This window comes from Pseudophryne corroboree, chromosome 9, assembly GCF_028390025.1.
Source record: "Pseudophryne corroboree isolate aPseCor3 chromosome 9, aPseCor3.hap2, whole genome shotgun sequence".
In the NCBI taxonomy this organism is placed as follows: Eukaryota; Metazoa; Chordata; class Amphibia; order Anura; family Myobatrachidae; genus Pseudophryne; species Pseudophryne corroboree.
The window spans coordinates 443,777,082-443,791,155 of NC_086452.1; the positions used below are offsets into that span (position 1 = coordinate 443,777,082).

The 14,074-nt window shown below is 49.2% G+C and overlaps 1 protein-coding gene across 1 annotated transcript in view; it reads left to right on the forward strand.

Annotated features, from left to right (window-relative positions):
- The first annotated feature begins 1,397 nt into the window (after nt 1-1,397).
- The window catches only part of PRKAR2A (protein kinase cAMP-dependent type II regulatory subunit alpha), a 97,646-nt gene continuing 84,969 nt past the window's right edge, over nt 1,398-14,074 (forward strand). The window contains exon 1 of the mRNA XM_063941146.1: nt 1,398-1,929. Coding sequence (XP_063797216.1) covers nt 1,668-1,929 — 262 coding nt within the window. The 5' untranslated portion in view covers nt 1,398-1,667. The remainder of the gene's footprint in view (nt 1,930-14,074) is intronic.

Sequence of the window (14,074 nt, forward strand, 5' to 3'; positions counted from 1 at the left end):
GACCGTCACCTGTCCTCTGCTCTGTTAACTACATCGCTCTCCAGAGTTCAAGATTTCTCCCGTGCTGCCCCACACCACTGGAACGATCTCTCTAGTTCTATAAGGCTATCCCCCCAGCCTGAATTGAATCAAAGGGTCTTTGAAAACCCACCTGTTCTTAAAAGCATACAAGTCATCTGCTTAACCACTTCACTATGTATACATGTCACCCTTTTTCATCTTCCATCCTTCCCACTCTTACTACTTGCCCTCAGATCCCCTTACTTTTGCTTGCCCATGTGTCAACCGTCTTTCTTCACCCTTCCCTCTAGATTGTAAGCTCTATTATTTCCCTCACTCTTCGCAACTCTTTCAGTGATTCTGAACCTTTTAGTATAGCCCTTCAGACTGCTAGTAAATATTGACAATTCTGCAGATTTCCCTCAATTACCATGGCAACCACAGTCACGATATAGTGAGCAGAAAGCCTCTGTAAATCCCCTCTGAGCTCTGTTTTCAATGTACCATCCTCCTTTCCTTCTTCTGCCTTTGTCGTCACATGGTCTGATAAGCTAGTATTTGTGTCTGGCAGCCATATTTGTTTTAACTCCAGAGTGGTTTTAAAATAGAGATAGTGATTTGTGCACAACATTAACTATCGGATGCACGCTTACAGTAAGGTATAGTACTTAGCTTACAATTAATAGAGGGAAAAAACTTCTATTTGGGAATTCCGTTTTAATAATGTTATTGTTGCAATTATTAAATATTGTGTTTGAGATTTCCAACTGTCCCAGCATTCTTGGCTCTGTAGTTCTACAGCATCTGGAAAGCCAAGGGTTACTTTACCCCAGCAGTGTGGTTTGCCCTATTTAACCTTGTTGCTTTAGTTACAATTATTACGCCATCTATAGATGGCAAGGACGATAAAGTCCTCAATGGTGGCCCAGTACCGCCTTTTTCTGTCTGCGGAATCCCTGCAGGGTTGAGGCGCTGTGCGCAATCAGGTGGCGGCTAAGAGAACCCGGCTAAGGTGGGACACACCGCCAGACCTCGCCGGACAGATAAGTAATGGCGAATACCAGTGACTATTTTTTTCATTTTTTTATGATAAATGGAGCCCTTAATGACTATGATTATAGCAGGGCAAGCTGTGATTTGTAGTCCCTCACAGCCTGTCTGGTCACTCAAAGCCAGAGTTGTAATGTGTAAAGCCCCTCAAAAGACCAACAGAAAGTCTCACTGTGATTGGCTGTCAAGAATGAGGTAGGAGGGACTTGTTATGCAGATCAGTCCCCGCCTCCCTGACAAGCCCCTCTCCTGTCATGAAAAAATGATGATAAAATAATCCCTAGCGGAAGCAATACATGTGACGTCAGTAATGCGTCCCGCCCTCTCCACCAATGAGCTTTCCCGCCTCCTCACCGCCGTCGCTGCGCGCGCACCCACCTCCTCCTCCCGGCGGCGGCGAGCAGAGGGATCAGTGCGCGCTGCGCTGCTGTGCCGGTCCTGGGTCCCGTGTGTGTGTGTGAGGAGACGGAGAAGCCGGAGCCGCCTCAGCCTTCCCGCAGCGTGTCAGGGGGGTGGGAGGGGGGAGGGAACGGACGGACTGTCACTCTCCCGGGCCCCGCCACCGTGCCGCCTTGCTGTGAGTGCCCGCCAGAGGGGACGGAGCCCCCCGGGGGACGATGAGCATCGAGATCCCGCCCGGCCTGACGGAGCTACTGCAGGGCTACACGGTAGAGGTGCTCCGCCAGAGGCCGCAGGACCTGGTTGAGTTCGCCGTGCACTACTTCACCCGCCTGAAGGAGAACCGGCTGCAGGATGGCGCCGGGGCCGCCGCGGCTCCCCGGCCTCACGTCCGCGGGGTCAACTTCGATGGGGAGCCCATGCAGACAGAGTCCAACGGGGAGGAGGAGGACGAGGACTCGGACGAATCCGACTTTGAACGTAAGAGGCCGGGGTTCGGTGCCTGATGCCCTCCTAGCTCCCCCAGCGTGGTGCGGATAGGCCTGTACCCCTGTCCGGGGCATGCTGGGATGTGTAGTGCCCCTACAGGTTTCTTTACCTTGGTTCATGGACTGTAAGGGGAAAGTCCAGACTGGGTGGCCTGCCATTAGTTCCACTGCAGGTTGGCAGCTGGGGGAGCGGTGCTGCGGCTGGTCTGGGGGCATTCATTTGGGCGACCTGTGAGTACAGTATGGCATCAGTGCAGGGCCCTGTGTATGTGCAGGTCACCAATAACTGCCCCCCTCTGCTGTGTATGTGCAGGTCACCAATAACTGCCCCCCTCTGCTGTGTATGTGCCGGTCACCAATAACTGCCCCCCTCTGCTGTGTATGTGCTGGTCACCAATAACTGCCCCCCTCTGCTGTGTATGTGCCGGTCACCAATAACTGCCCCCCCCCCCTCTGCTGTGTATTTGCCGGTCACCAATAACTGCCCCCCCCCCCCCCTGCTGTGTATGTGCCGGTCACCAATAACTGCCCCCCCCCCCCTCTGCTGTGTATGTGCCGGTCACCAATAACTGCCCCCCCCCCTCTGCTGTGTATGTGCCGGTCACCAATAACTGCCCCCCCCCCCCCTGCTGTGTATGTGCCGGTCACCAATAACTGCCCCCCTCTGCTGTGTATGTGCAGGTCACCAATAACTGCCCCCCTCTGCTGTGTATGTGCAGGTCACCAATAACTGCCCCCCTCTGCTGTGTATGTGCAGGTCACCAATAACTGCCCCCCTCTGCTGTGTATGTGCTGGTCACCAATAACTGCCCCCCTCTGCTGTGTATGTGCCGGTCACCAATAACTGCCCCCCCCCCCTCTGCTGTGTATTTGCCGGTCACCAATAACTGCCCCCCCCCCCCCTGCTGTGTATGTGCCGGTCACCAATAACTGCCCCCCCCCCCCTCTGCTGTGTATGTGCCGGTCACCAATAACTGCCCCCCCCCCCTCTGCTGTGTATGTGCCGGTCACCAATAACTGCCCCCCCCCCCCCCTGCTGTGTATGTGCCGGTCACCAATAACTGCCCCCCCCCCCCTCTGCTGTGTATGTGCCGGTCACCAATAACTGCCCCCCCCCCTCTGCTGTGTATGTGCCGGTCACCAATAACTGCCCCCCCCCTCTGCTGTGTATGTGCCGGTGACCAATAACTGCCCCTCCTCCCCCTCTGCTGTATATGTGCCGGTCACCAATAACTGCCCCTCCTCCCCCTCTGCTGTGTATGTGCCGGTCACCAATAACTGCCCCCCCTCCCTCTCTGCTGTGTATGTGCCGGTCACCAATAACTGGCCCCCCCCCCCTCTGCTGTGTATGTGCCGGTAACCAATAACTGGCCCACCCCTCTCTGCTGTGTATGTGCCGGTCACCAATAACTCCCCCCCCTCTGCTGTGTATGTGCCTGTCACCAATAACTGGGCCCCCCTCTGTTGTGTATGTGCGGTCACCAATAACTGCCCCCCCCTCTGTTGTGTATGTGCCGGTCACCAATAACTGCCCCCCCCCCCCCCTCTGTTGTGTATGTGCCGGTCACCAATAACTGCCCCCCCCCTCTGTTGTGTATGTGCCGGTCACCAATAACTGCCCCCCCCTCTGTTGTGTATGTGCCGGTCACCAATAACTGCCCCCCCCCTCTGTTGTGTATGTGCCGGTCACCAATAACTGCCCCCCCTCTGTTGTGTATGTGCCGGTCACCAATAACTGCCCCCCCCCTCTGTTGTGTATGTGCCGGTCACCAATAACTGCCCCCCCTCTGTTGTGTATGTGCCGGTCACCAATAACTGCCCCCCCTCTGCTGTGTATGTGCCGGTCACCAATAACTGCCCCCCCTCCCCCTCTGCTGTGTATGTGCCTGTCACCAATAACTGGGCCCCCCCCTCTGTTGTGTATGTGCGGTCACCAATAACTGGGCCCCCCCCTCTGTTGTGTATGTGCGGTCACCAATAACTGCCCCCCCCCCTCTGTTGTGTATGTGCCGGTCACCAATAACTGCCCCCCCCCTCTGTTGTGTATGTGCCGGTCACCAATAACTGCCCCCCCCCCTCTGTTGTGTATGTGCCGGTCACCAATAACTGCCCCCCCTCTGCTTTGTATGTGCCAGTCACCACTAACTGCCCCCCCCCCATCCTGTGTGTGTGTGCCAGTCGCCAATAGCTGCCCCTCCCCATCCTGTGTGTGTGTGCCAATCGCTGCCCCCCTCCTCCTGTGTATGTGCTGTTTGCCAACCATCCCCCCCCCCTCCTGTGTACGTGCTGTTTGCAAACAACTGGGGCAGTATATGTGCCCCCCCCCCCATTCCTGTGTATGTGCTGGTCACCAATAACTAACCCCCATATATGCCCCTCTGCCCTGTCATCCATCAGTGGTGCTATGAATGGGATGGCCTGGCCTCATTCTGGAGGAGGGGATGCATAGATTATCTGCCACCCCCACCTCTGTTCTGGAGAGCTGAAATGCAGCTGACCCAAAGTGTAGTATTCATATATGTAAGGGACTCTGCAATAGTTACCCCATAGAGGGGCTGTCTGATAGATAAACCATTGCTGGGCACTAGACATGGAACAGATCTGAGCTGTGTGGTGGTGTGAATGGGGTTCTCTGAGTTGATATAGCTTAGCTATTATTTGGCATCATTGTAGTGAAATGGAGCGTGTGCCTTTACCGAATTATAGAAATTTGGTTTCACCTGGAAGTAGCGCAGTGCCACCGATGTAACTAGCTTCTGATAATGCGCTCTGTGAGTTTGTGAACGGCTTTCATTAAGTGTATTCCTGTTTTTACTATAGTTCCTTATTATTCTTCTATAATGCCAGTGTAATGTGTTTTTTCGTGCCGGGTTGAAGTGGTGTAGCTCTTTACCATTAATGTAGTATGTGTGTTAGACGTCTGCTGCATTTAGTAAAGTGCTGTTTTATATTTTGGAAATTTGTTTAATTCATCATCTCAGTGAATGATGCATCCATACTGGCACATTGGACTTCATTGTACAATGCAGCCAGCCAGAAAGCTGTGACAGGCTGGGGTCTGGGGCACAGTTACCAATCAGTGATATATAAGCTCCCTCACTCACACACAATGTACCACTTTAGCATGTGAACTATTATTGGATCCAGCAGAGCGTTGGAATATGGAAGCTGGCTATTTTGGTTATTACCTCTTGGCTTCTGCCATCTTTCTGTTTAATTGTGCATATTAAATGGTATGTAACTCTTTAGACTGTATATTATAAAGCCCTAAGCCTTCTTCCTTATATGGTAACGTTATGTGGAATGATTATGTGGTATGTACTGTATGTACTGTATGTATATAGATATATATATCTCACACACATATATAGTAATATCTCTATGTAATTAACACTAACACAGCTGCTTATGTTTATTCATGCCATCTGTAACATAGTTGTGTTATTAGATGTTAATGGCTTTGTTTGATGCCTTTTATGTTACTACGTATTGGATGAAATGGTTGCGAGGGTGGCTTTTCTGCAATTTAATGCACTCCTCCCTCCACTTGCCGTTCTAAATTGCTCCTACATTCAGTGCCTGGATATCGGTGTTTCCACTCTCTCTATAGAGAAGTATCTGAATGCTGGCATCCTGACATGCCCTGCACATCCTCAAACTCCTCTACATCAGTATGTGGCGCTAATTAGGCCACCAAAAAGGTTAATCGCCATTTTCACGATAAAGGCGAGCCTATGCATGTGTGTTAGCTTGCAAAGCGCCTGGTGTTCTTTTCCTATACAGTACTTTAGCTCTCGGAGGTCGTGGCAGAGGGAATTTTTGACATTTATTTTCAGTCCTGACACGATTGGGTTATTTGGGGTCAACTAGGAAATGTCTTGCTATAGGTAATATCTGTACTGAAAGACTTTTGGCTGTAATGTGTACTGTGTGCCATGCAAGCTAGAGTTTATATTTACAAAGCTTCAACCCTGCAGTAATTGCTGTCTGCGCTTGGATACTCTTTTAAGGCCTGAAACGACTATTGCAAAATGTAGTAGTGACGAACGAACCACTTGTGGGTGTGGAACCTGAAGTTTGAGATCATTCAGTATCTCTTGAGAAATTAAGGCCTAGCCGTGAAGACATGCCAAACTGTCTTCTGGCAATGGAGACGATACAGGGGGTGGTGTCAGGTGTTGTATGATTTTTTTTTTTTTTTTAAATAATAAGTTGTGGCACCCTGGAAACATTGATACATTTGTGCGTGTAAACCAGGGGTCGCCAGTTAGGGTCCATCTAGCTTTTGTTGAGCTATACATCCCGGCGTGCCTTGCAAAAGACTTAGCATGGGCAAACTGGCAGGGTGTGCTGGGATTTGTAGTTCTACAGCAGGACCACTTATTGCCCACCTTAGATTTAGGCCAGAGATTTTCAACCTTTTACATCTCGTGGCACACCGAACAAGATTTAAATATAGCCAAGGCACATTCAAATATAATGATGGTGCAGTTGCGTGTCCTAGGAGGTCATGTTGCAGCATCTCCATAGGTAACGCCTGAGCCACATCTGAGAAAGCCAGGCGGCACACCTGGAGACTGCTCAGGGCACACTAGTGTGCCACGGCACAGTGGTTGAAAAACACTGATTTAGACTGATAAAAATAATTCTAACTGTTAAACACATCTATTTTATTTGATCAGAGGCACAAAAAAAAAAAAATCATATGTCTTCACCACTAATATACTTGCAAATGTCTGCAATAATAGGCAAGTGATAGTGCTGCTCTTCGTGTCCCTGTAGCTTCCTTTTGTTTCGGAAGGCTCTGAAAGAACTGGGGCTTTCATCACATAATTTTTCCATCTTCCCTGCACTTCCTGACCTCATTACTTTCGGAGCTTTCATGGTGCAGGAAAAGCTCCACTATCTCCATGGCAATGAGGAAGCTGTGGAGCAAACTGGTAGAAAGAGAAACCGCCTAAAGGTCACTACTGCAGTTCTCTCCAGCAAACGGATATCTGACCATGCTTCCAGTAGGTGGGCAGTGCTACCAAGCATAGGTGACTGTTTGGAGGAGGTCCAGTAGGGAGGAAACAGCAGGGTCCGTTACATCCCCAGGTAGACAGTGGTGCATAGGGGAAAGTTTCTGGAGCACCCATTAAGTGCGTTTTTATGTTTTAGTATTTAAGTTGCACTGACATCGCAAGTTTACCCCTCACCCTATAGATGTTCGAGAGAGAAGTTGCGGCATTGGTTCTTTTGCAACTGGCTGATGAGTGCAGCTGGGCATTATAGCACCTATGAGTAAATGAGGATCTTGTATAGGTACTCTTTAAAATAATAAATGTCAATATTCTCACTCAGTGAGAGCATTCATCAAGGTTCTGTAAAAGAATATATAAAAAGTTCTTGAAAACTGGATTCTATAGTCCTCCTGAAGATGAAAAGTTGCTGTCTGGATTCCTGTATCGGGGGTGCAGAACAATTGCATATCGCCCTTAGTGTGTCAGACATAGGGGTGTGTTCAATAAGTGTCGGGAAGATGGCAGCTTCCAACAGGTTTAGATCGGAAGGGGTTTCGACCTATTCAATACCGGCAGCTTTTTCCCGACAAGTTGGGAATTCCCGACTTGTTGGAAACCTCTTGAATTGTTGGAATCCACATTGGTTGTCGGAAATGCAGCCAAACCCAACAGGTTTTATCCCCATTTCCGACAATGTCAATCCGACTTTAAAGAAAGTTGGATTGCCGTTGTCGGGAAAGGCCAAACCTGTCGGGTTTAGGGGGCGTGGCCTAGCACTCAGCAGGAACAGACGTGCTCCACATCAGCTCCCTCTGACAAACCCTGTTTCTGGCCCTCCACACCCCCTCCCTCACTCTCGCCTCCTCTCTAGACTCCCAGAGACCCGCGTTTACGGGACCTGCCTGTGGCCGGCATCACGCTCCAGAGCTGCGGCCTCGATTAGGGGACCCTACCGCTGGACCTTTGCCATCGCCTCCTCCTCGCACCAATGCCAGGCCATACCCGACAGGTTTGCAACAGGTATGGTATTCTGCAGCACTCGGGAAGTGCACTGCTGGGCGGACGGCTGCGCTGCCTGGATCGTTTCTCTGCTCTGACCTTCCTGAGTGCTGCAGAATACCATCCCTGCTACAAACCTGTCTGGTTTGGCCCGGCATTAAATACTGACCTGTTGGATCCTTTCCGTTGGAAAGGATCCGACAGGTATTGAATATACCCCATAATTGGTAAGAGTCCAATTCACCTGTTTAAGAATGGCACAGATGTTTTTACTACTGCACATTTTATTAATTACAGCAGTATTTGCACTATGTTTTCTTTTTTTTTTTGTACTATGTTTCTGGGAAGATCACGATTTAAAGGCAGAGGTTTATAGATAAACCGTTTGATGTGAATATTGCTACAGGAGGTATCTGGCATAAAAGGAATACAGACAGCAACTTTTAGGGGTATATTCATTTGAAGTCAGATCCATTCCGACATGCATTTGTGAGAATGGATCCGACCAGGGCTATTCAAATGGCTATTTCATTTCGACTTTTAAAAAATGTCGAATTGAGATGAGGGAGCAGAGAGGAGGAGACGGGGGAGATCCGCCGGGAGATGGGGGAGAGCAGCGCTACAGCCGTGTTGTAGGAGGATGTGGCACCGCCGCCAGACCTCACGGCAGCGTCCTCCCGGCTCCAGCAAGCAAGACCTTGCTTGCTGGAGCCGGGTGGACGCTGCCGTGAGACATCCTCCTGCATATGCTGTGCTGTAGCCGCTGCTCTCCCCGTCTCCCCGTGGCTCTCCCCTGTCTCCTCCTCTCGGCTCCCTCATCTCAGTCTAACTGTTTATAAAGTCGGATTGAGATGGTCGGAAAGGGGGCCAAAACCTGTCTGATTTGGCCCAGTTTCCGACAGAAGCACGCGGATTGGCAGCTATTCCGCCGATCCACATGCTTTCCGACAAGTTGAATTTGAATAGGTCGGAACCCCTTCCGACCTAAAGTCAAACTGCCGTCTTCGGCAGCTGTCGACTTCAATTTTGGGGACGCTATGGAAAGCCGTTCACCCCGTTGCTCATCTGCTGATACCAGCAGATTAACGGCAGCCGCCGGCGATGAAGCGCGGGCGCGCATCAGCACTCATCGCCGGGACATGCACACTGGACGGTTTTGTGCTGAAAGCAGCTCAACACACCAAAAGTGACCTGCTTTCAGCTCAAAATCGCCCAGTGTGTCTTCAGGAGGACTACAGAATCCAGTTTAAGTACTTTTTATATTTTCTTTTACAGAACCTTGTTAATCTCTCTCACAGACTCTGTGCCAGATGTACGAAGCTTTGAAAAGTGATACATTTCACGGTGACAAAGTACCAGCCAACCAGCTCCTGTCACTTTTACAACCCAGCCTGTGACATGGCAGTAAGGAGCTGATTGGCTGGCACTTTATCACAATGTACCTTTATTATTTTAAAGGGTACCTATATGAGATGATAGTTACATATGTTGTTTGAGGGGTACGGTGGGACCCCTAGAGAGGGTGTTGTGCTGGTTGCTTTTTTCTGCGCCGCAATTGGATATAATTTTTTTTTATTTTTTTTATATTTTTTTTTTTAGTTTTGTTTTGGAATTTCAGCAATACCTAGCAGTGCAATTGAATTATCAGCTAGACTACCCTACCACACACATATACAAAGATTAATTCAGCCAGAAGTTAGTTAACATGAAACGTGAGAAGAAGTCACAGTTCCCAGAGGAATTCCAAGAAAATACAGTATATACGAACGCCACACAGTTGGCCCTTGTTGGACTGAAACCCATGATCCCAGCACTGTCAGGCAGCGCTGAGAACCACTGTTGACACTGGAGCTCAGTATACAGGTACGCTATATTAGCAAGGATTATTCCTGCCAAGGGCAGGTTTGCGTGTAATTGTTTGCTGATGTCACACTTGGTTGGCAGCTTACACTCTGTGAAATCATGCATGGGGAAACCACATTTGGGATTGGTTACATTTCAATAAATAGAGATGAAATGAAAGTATATAGCTTCACGAGAGCTGCCTTTATCTCCATATGCAAATTTTATACAATCTTAAAACAGACCTGGGCAAATCCTTTCTCCCTTGCCCGCAGTGTATAGTATCTAGTCTATAGCATCCAGGACCCCTGGCAGTGGCCGTGCTCACTCATGTTAATAAAAACGATGATGCTGAGCAGTAATAGAGGAACAGAAGTTTATTATACTTCGGTGATTGGGTGCATTATGTCATTTTAAATGTTTCTATTTCTTCCCTTACTTAATGACCATGTCTCCCGTCTCATATTAAATGTTCTGCTTCTGGGTTATCTAATAGACATTTGGTTCAAAATTGGATTTCAGTACTTGCACTTGGTTCAGTTTTTCAATATTGTGTGTTGCTTGAATACTTCAAATGTTACATATTTGTGTATACACATCTCCCTTCCCAGCGCAAGTCTTCCTGCACTATTTATTTGTACGAGTATTTAGGGTAGCAGTGTAATTTGCCATTGGGGTCGATTCAATTCGGCAACAGATGAATAGCGCCGGGAATTAGCTGCCGACGCTATTCAATTCAGCTACTAGTTACCCGCAAATTGTCGGGAATTCTTCCCTCACCCCCGGGGGGGTGGGAGAAGAAAATCGACAAAAGTGCCGCCGCGAGGCTGATTCTGTCGGGAATCTGCATCGCCGCGGGTAGTTAAGTCGGAGAATGCCCGTTCTCCTGACAAAACTACCTGTTAAGTCGTCGGGAACGGGCGTTCGCCGACTTAACTGTAGCTGAATTGAATAGCGTCGGGAGCTAAGTCCCGGCACTATTCATCTGTTTCCGAATTGAATCGACCCCACTGTTTGTTATATCCACATTCACACTTACTGCATGATGTCCTGGCCGGGTGTGGATCGTTTGGGTCGACAGTCATTAAGTCAACTACTATTGGTCAACAGTGACTAGGTCGACACCTGAAATAGGTTGACGTGGTCATTATGTCGACACGGATAAGGTCAACATGATTTTTTTATTATATATATATATATATTTCTCTATCGTCCTAAGTGGATGCTGGGGTTCCTGAAAGGACCATGGGGAATAGCGGCTCCGCAGGAGACAGGGCACAAAAAAGTAAAGCTTTACTAGGTCAGGTGGTGTGCACTGGCTCCTCCCCCTATGACCCTCCTCCAGACTCCAGTTAGATTTTGTGCCCGAACGAGAAGGGTGCAATCTAGGTGGCTCTCCTAAAGAGCTGCTTAGAGAAAGTTTAGTTTAGGTTTTTTTTTTCTTTACAGTGAGTCCTGCTGGCAACAGGATCACTGCAACGTGGGACTTAGGGGGAAAGTAGTAAACTCACCTGCATGCAGAGTGGATTTGCTGCTTGGCTACTGGACACCATTAGCTCCAGAGGGATCGAACACAGGCCCAGCCGTGGAGTCCGGTCCCGGAGCCGCGCCGCCGACCCCCTTGCAGATGCTGAAGCGTGAAGAGGTCCGGAAACCGGCGGCTGAAGACTCCTCAGTCTTCATAAGGTAGCGCACAGCACTGCAGCTGTGCGCCATTTTCCTCTCAGCACACTTCACTGGGCAGTCACTGAGGGTGCAGAGCGCTGGGGGGGGGCGCTCTGAGAGGCAAATATAAACCTTATACAAGGCTAAAAATACCTCACATATAGCCCATAGGGGCTATATGGAGATATTTAACCCCTGCCTGACTGGAAAAATAGCGGGAGAAGAACCCGCCGAAAAAGGGGCGGGGCCTATCTCCTCAGCACACGGCGCCATTTTCTGTCACAGCTCCGCTGGTCAGAACGGCTCCCAGGTCTCTCCCCTGCACTGCACTACAGAAACAGGGTAAAACAGAGAGGGGGGGCACATTAATGGCTATATATATATATATTAAAGCAGCTATAAGGGAGCACTTAATATAAGGATATCCCTTGTATATATAGCGCTTTGTGGTGTGTGCTGGCAGACTCTCCCTCTGTCTCCCCAAAAGGGCTAGTGGGTCCTGTCTTCATTAGAGCATTCCCTGTGAGTTTGCGGTGTGTGTCGGTACGTGGTGTCGACATGTATGAGGACGATATTGGTGTGGAGGCGGAGCAATTGCCAAATATGCAGATGTCACCCCCCAGGGGGTCGACACCAGAATGGATGCCTTTATTTGTGGAATTACGTGATAGTTTATCTTCCCTTAAACAGTCAGTTGAGGACATGAGGCGGCCGGACAATCAATTAATGCCTGTCCAGGCGCCTCAAACACCGTCAGGGGCTGTAAAACGCCCTTTGCCTCAGTCGGTCGACACAGACCCAGACACGGGCACTGATTCCAGTGACGACGGTAGAAATTCAAACGTATTTTCCAGTAGGGCCACACGTTATATGATTTTGGCAATGAAGGAGACGTTACATTTAGCTGATACTACAGATACCGTAAAACAGGGTATTATGTATGGTGTGAAAAAACTACAAACAGTTTTTCCTGAATCAGAAGAATTAAATGACGTGTGTGATGAAGCGTGGGTTGCTCCTGATAAAAAGTTGATAATTTCAAAAAAGTTATTGGCATTATACCCTTTCCCGCCAGAGGTTAGGGCGCGCTGGGAAACACCCCCTAAGGTGGACAAGGCGCTCACACGCTTATCCAAACAAGTGGCGTTACCCTCTCCTGAGACGGCCGCACTTAAGGATCCATCAGATAGAAAGATGGAAGTTATTCAAAAGAATATATACACACATGCAGGTGTTATACTACGACCAGCTATAGCAACTGCCTGGATGTGCAGTGCTGGAGTAGTTTGGTCAGAATCCCTGATTGAAAATATTGATACCCTAGATAGGGACAATGTTTTACTGTCGTTAGAACAAATAAAGGATGCATTTATCTATATGCGCGATGCACAGAGGGATATTTGCACACTGGCATCTCGGGTGAGTGCTATGTCCATTTCAGCCAGAAGAGCCTTATGGACACGACAGTGGACAGGCGATGCGGATTCAAAACGTCACATGGAGGTTTTGCCGTATAAAGGGGAGGAGTTATTTGGAGTTGGTCTATCAGACTTGGTGGCCACGGCTACTGCCGGGAAATCCACTTTTTTACCTCAAGTCACTCCCCAACAGAGAAAGGCACCGACCTTTCAACCGCAGCCTTTTCGCTCCTACAAAAATAAGAGAGCAAAGGGCTTGTCGTACCTGCCACGAGGCAGAGGAAGAGGGAAGAGACACCAACAGGCAGCTCCTTCCCAGGAACAGAAGCCCTCCCCGGCTCCTGCAAAAACCTCAGCATGACGCTGGGGCCTCTCAAGCGGACTCGGGGACAGTGGGGGGCCGTCTCAAAAATTACAGCGCGCAGTGGGCTCACTCGCAGGTAGACCCCTGGATCCTGCAGATAATATCTCAGGGGTACAGGTTGGAATTAGAGACGGATCCTCCTCATCGTTTCCTGAAGTCTGCCTTACCAACCGTCTCTTCCGAAAGGGAGAGGGTGTTGGAAGCCATTCACAAGCTGTACGCTCAGCAGGTGATAGTCAAAGTACCCCTATTACAACAAGGAAAGGGGTATTATTCCACTCTATTTGTGGTACCGAAGCCGGATGGCTCGGTAAGGCCTATTCTAAATCTGAAGTCCTTGAACCTCTACATAAAAAAGTTCAAGTTCAAGATGGAGTCACTCAGAGCAGTGATAGCGAACCTGGAAGAAGGGGACTTTATGGTATCCTTGGACATCAAGGATGCGTATCTACACGTTCCGATTTACCCCGCACACCAGGGGTACCTCAGGTTCATTGTTCAAAACTGTCACTATCAGTTTCAGACGCTGCCGTTCGGATTGTCCACGGCGCCTCGGGTCTTTACCAAGGTAATGGCCGAGATGATGATTCTTCTTCGAAGAAAAGGCGTATTAGTTATCCCATACTTGGACGATCTCCTAATAAGGGCAAGGTCCAGAGAACAGCTGGAGACAGCTTTAGCACTATCTCAAGAGGTGCTAAGACAACACGGGTGGATTCTGAATATTCCAAAATCCCATTTAATCCCGACAACTCGTCTGCTGTTCCTAGGAATGATTCTGGACACGGTTCAGAAAAAGGTTTTCCTTCCAGAGGAAAAAGCCAAGGAGTTATCCGATCTGGTCAG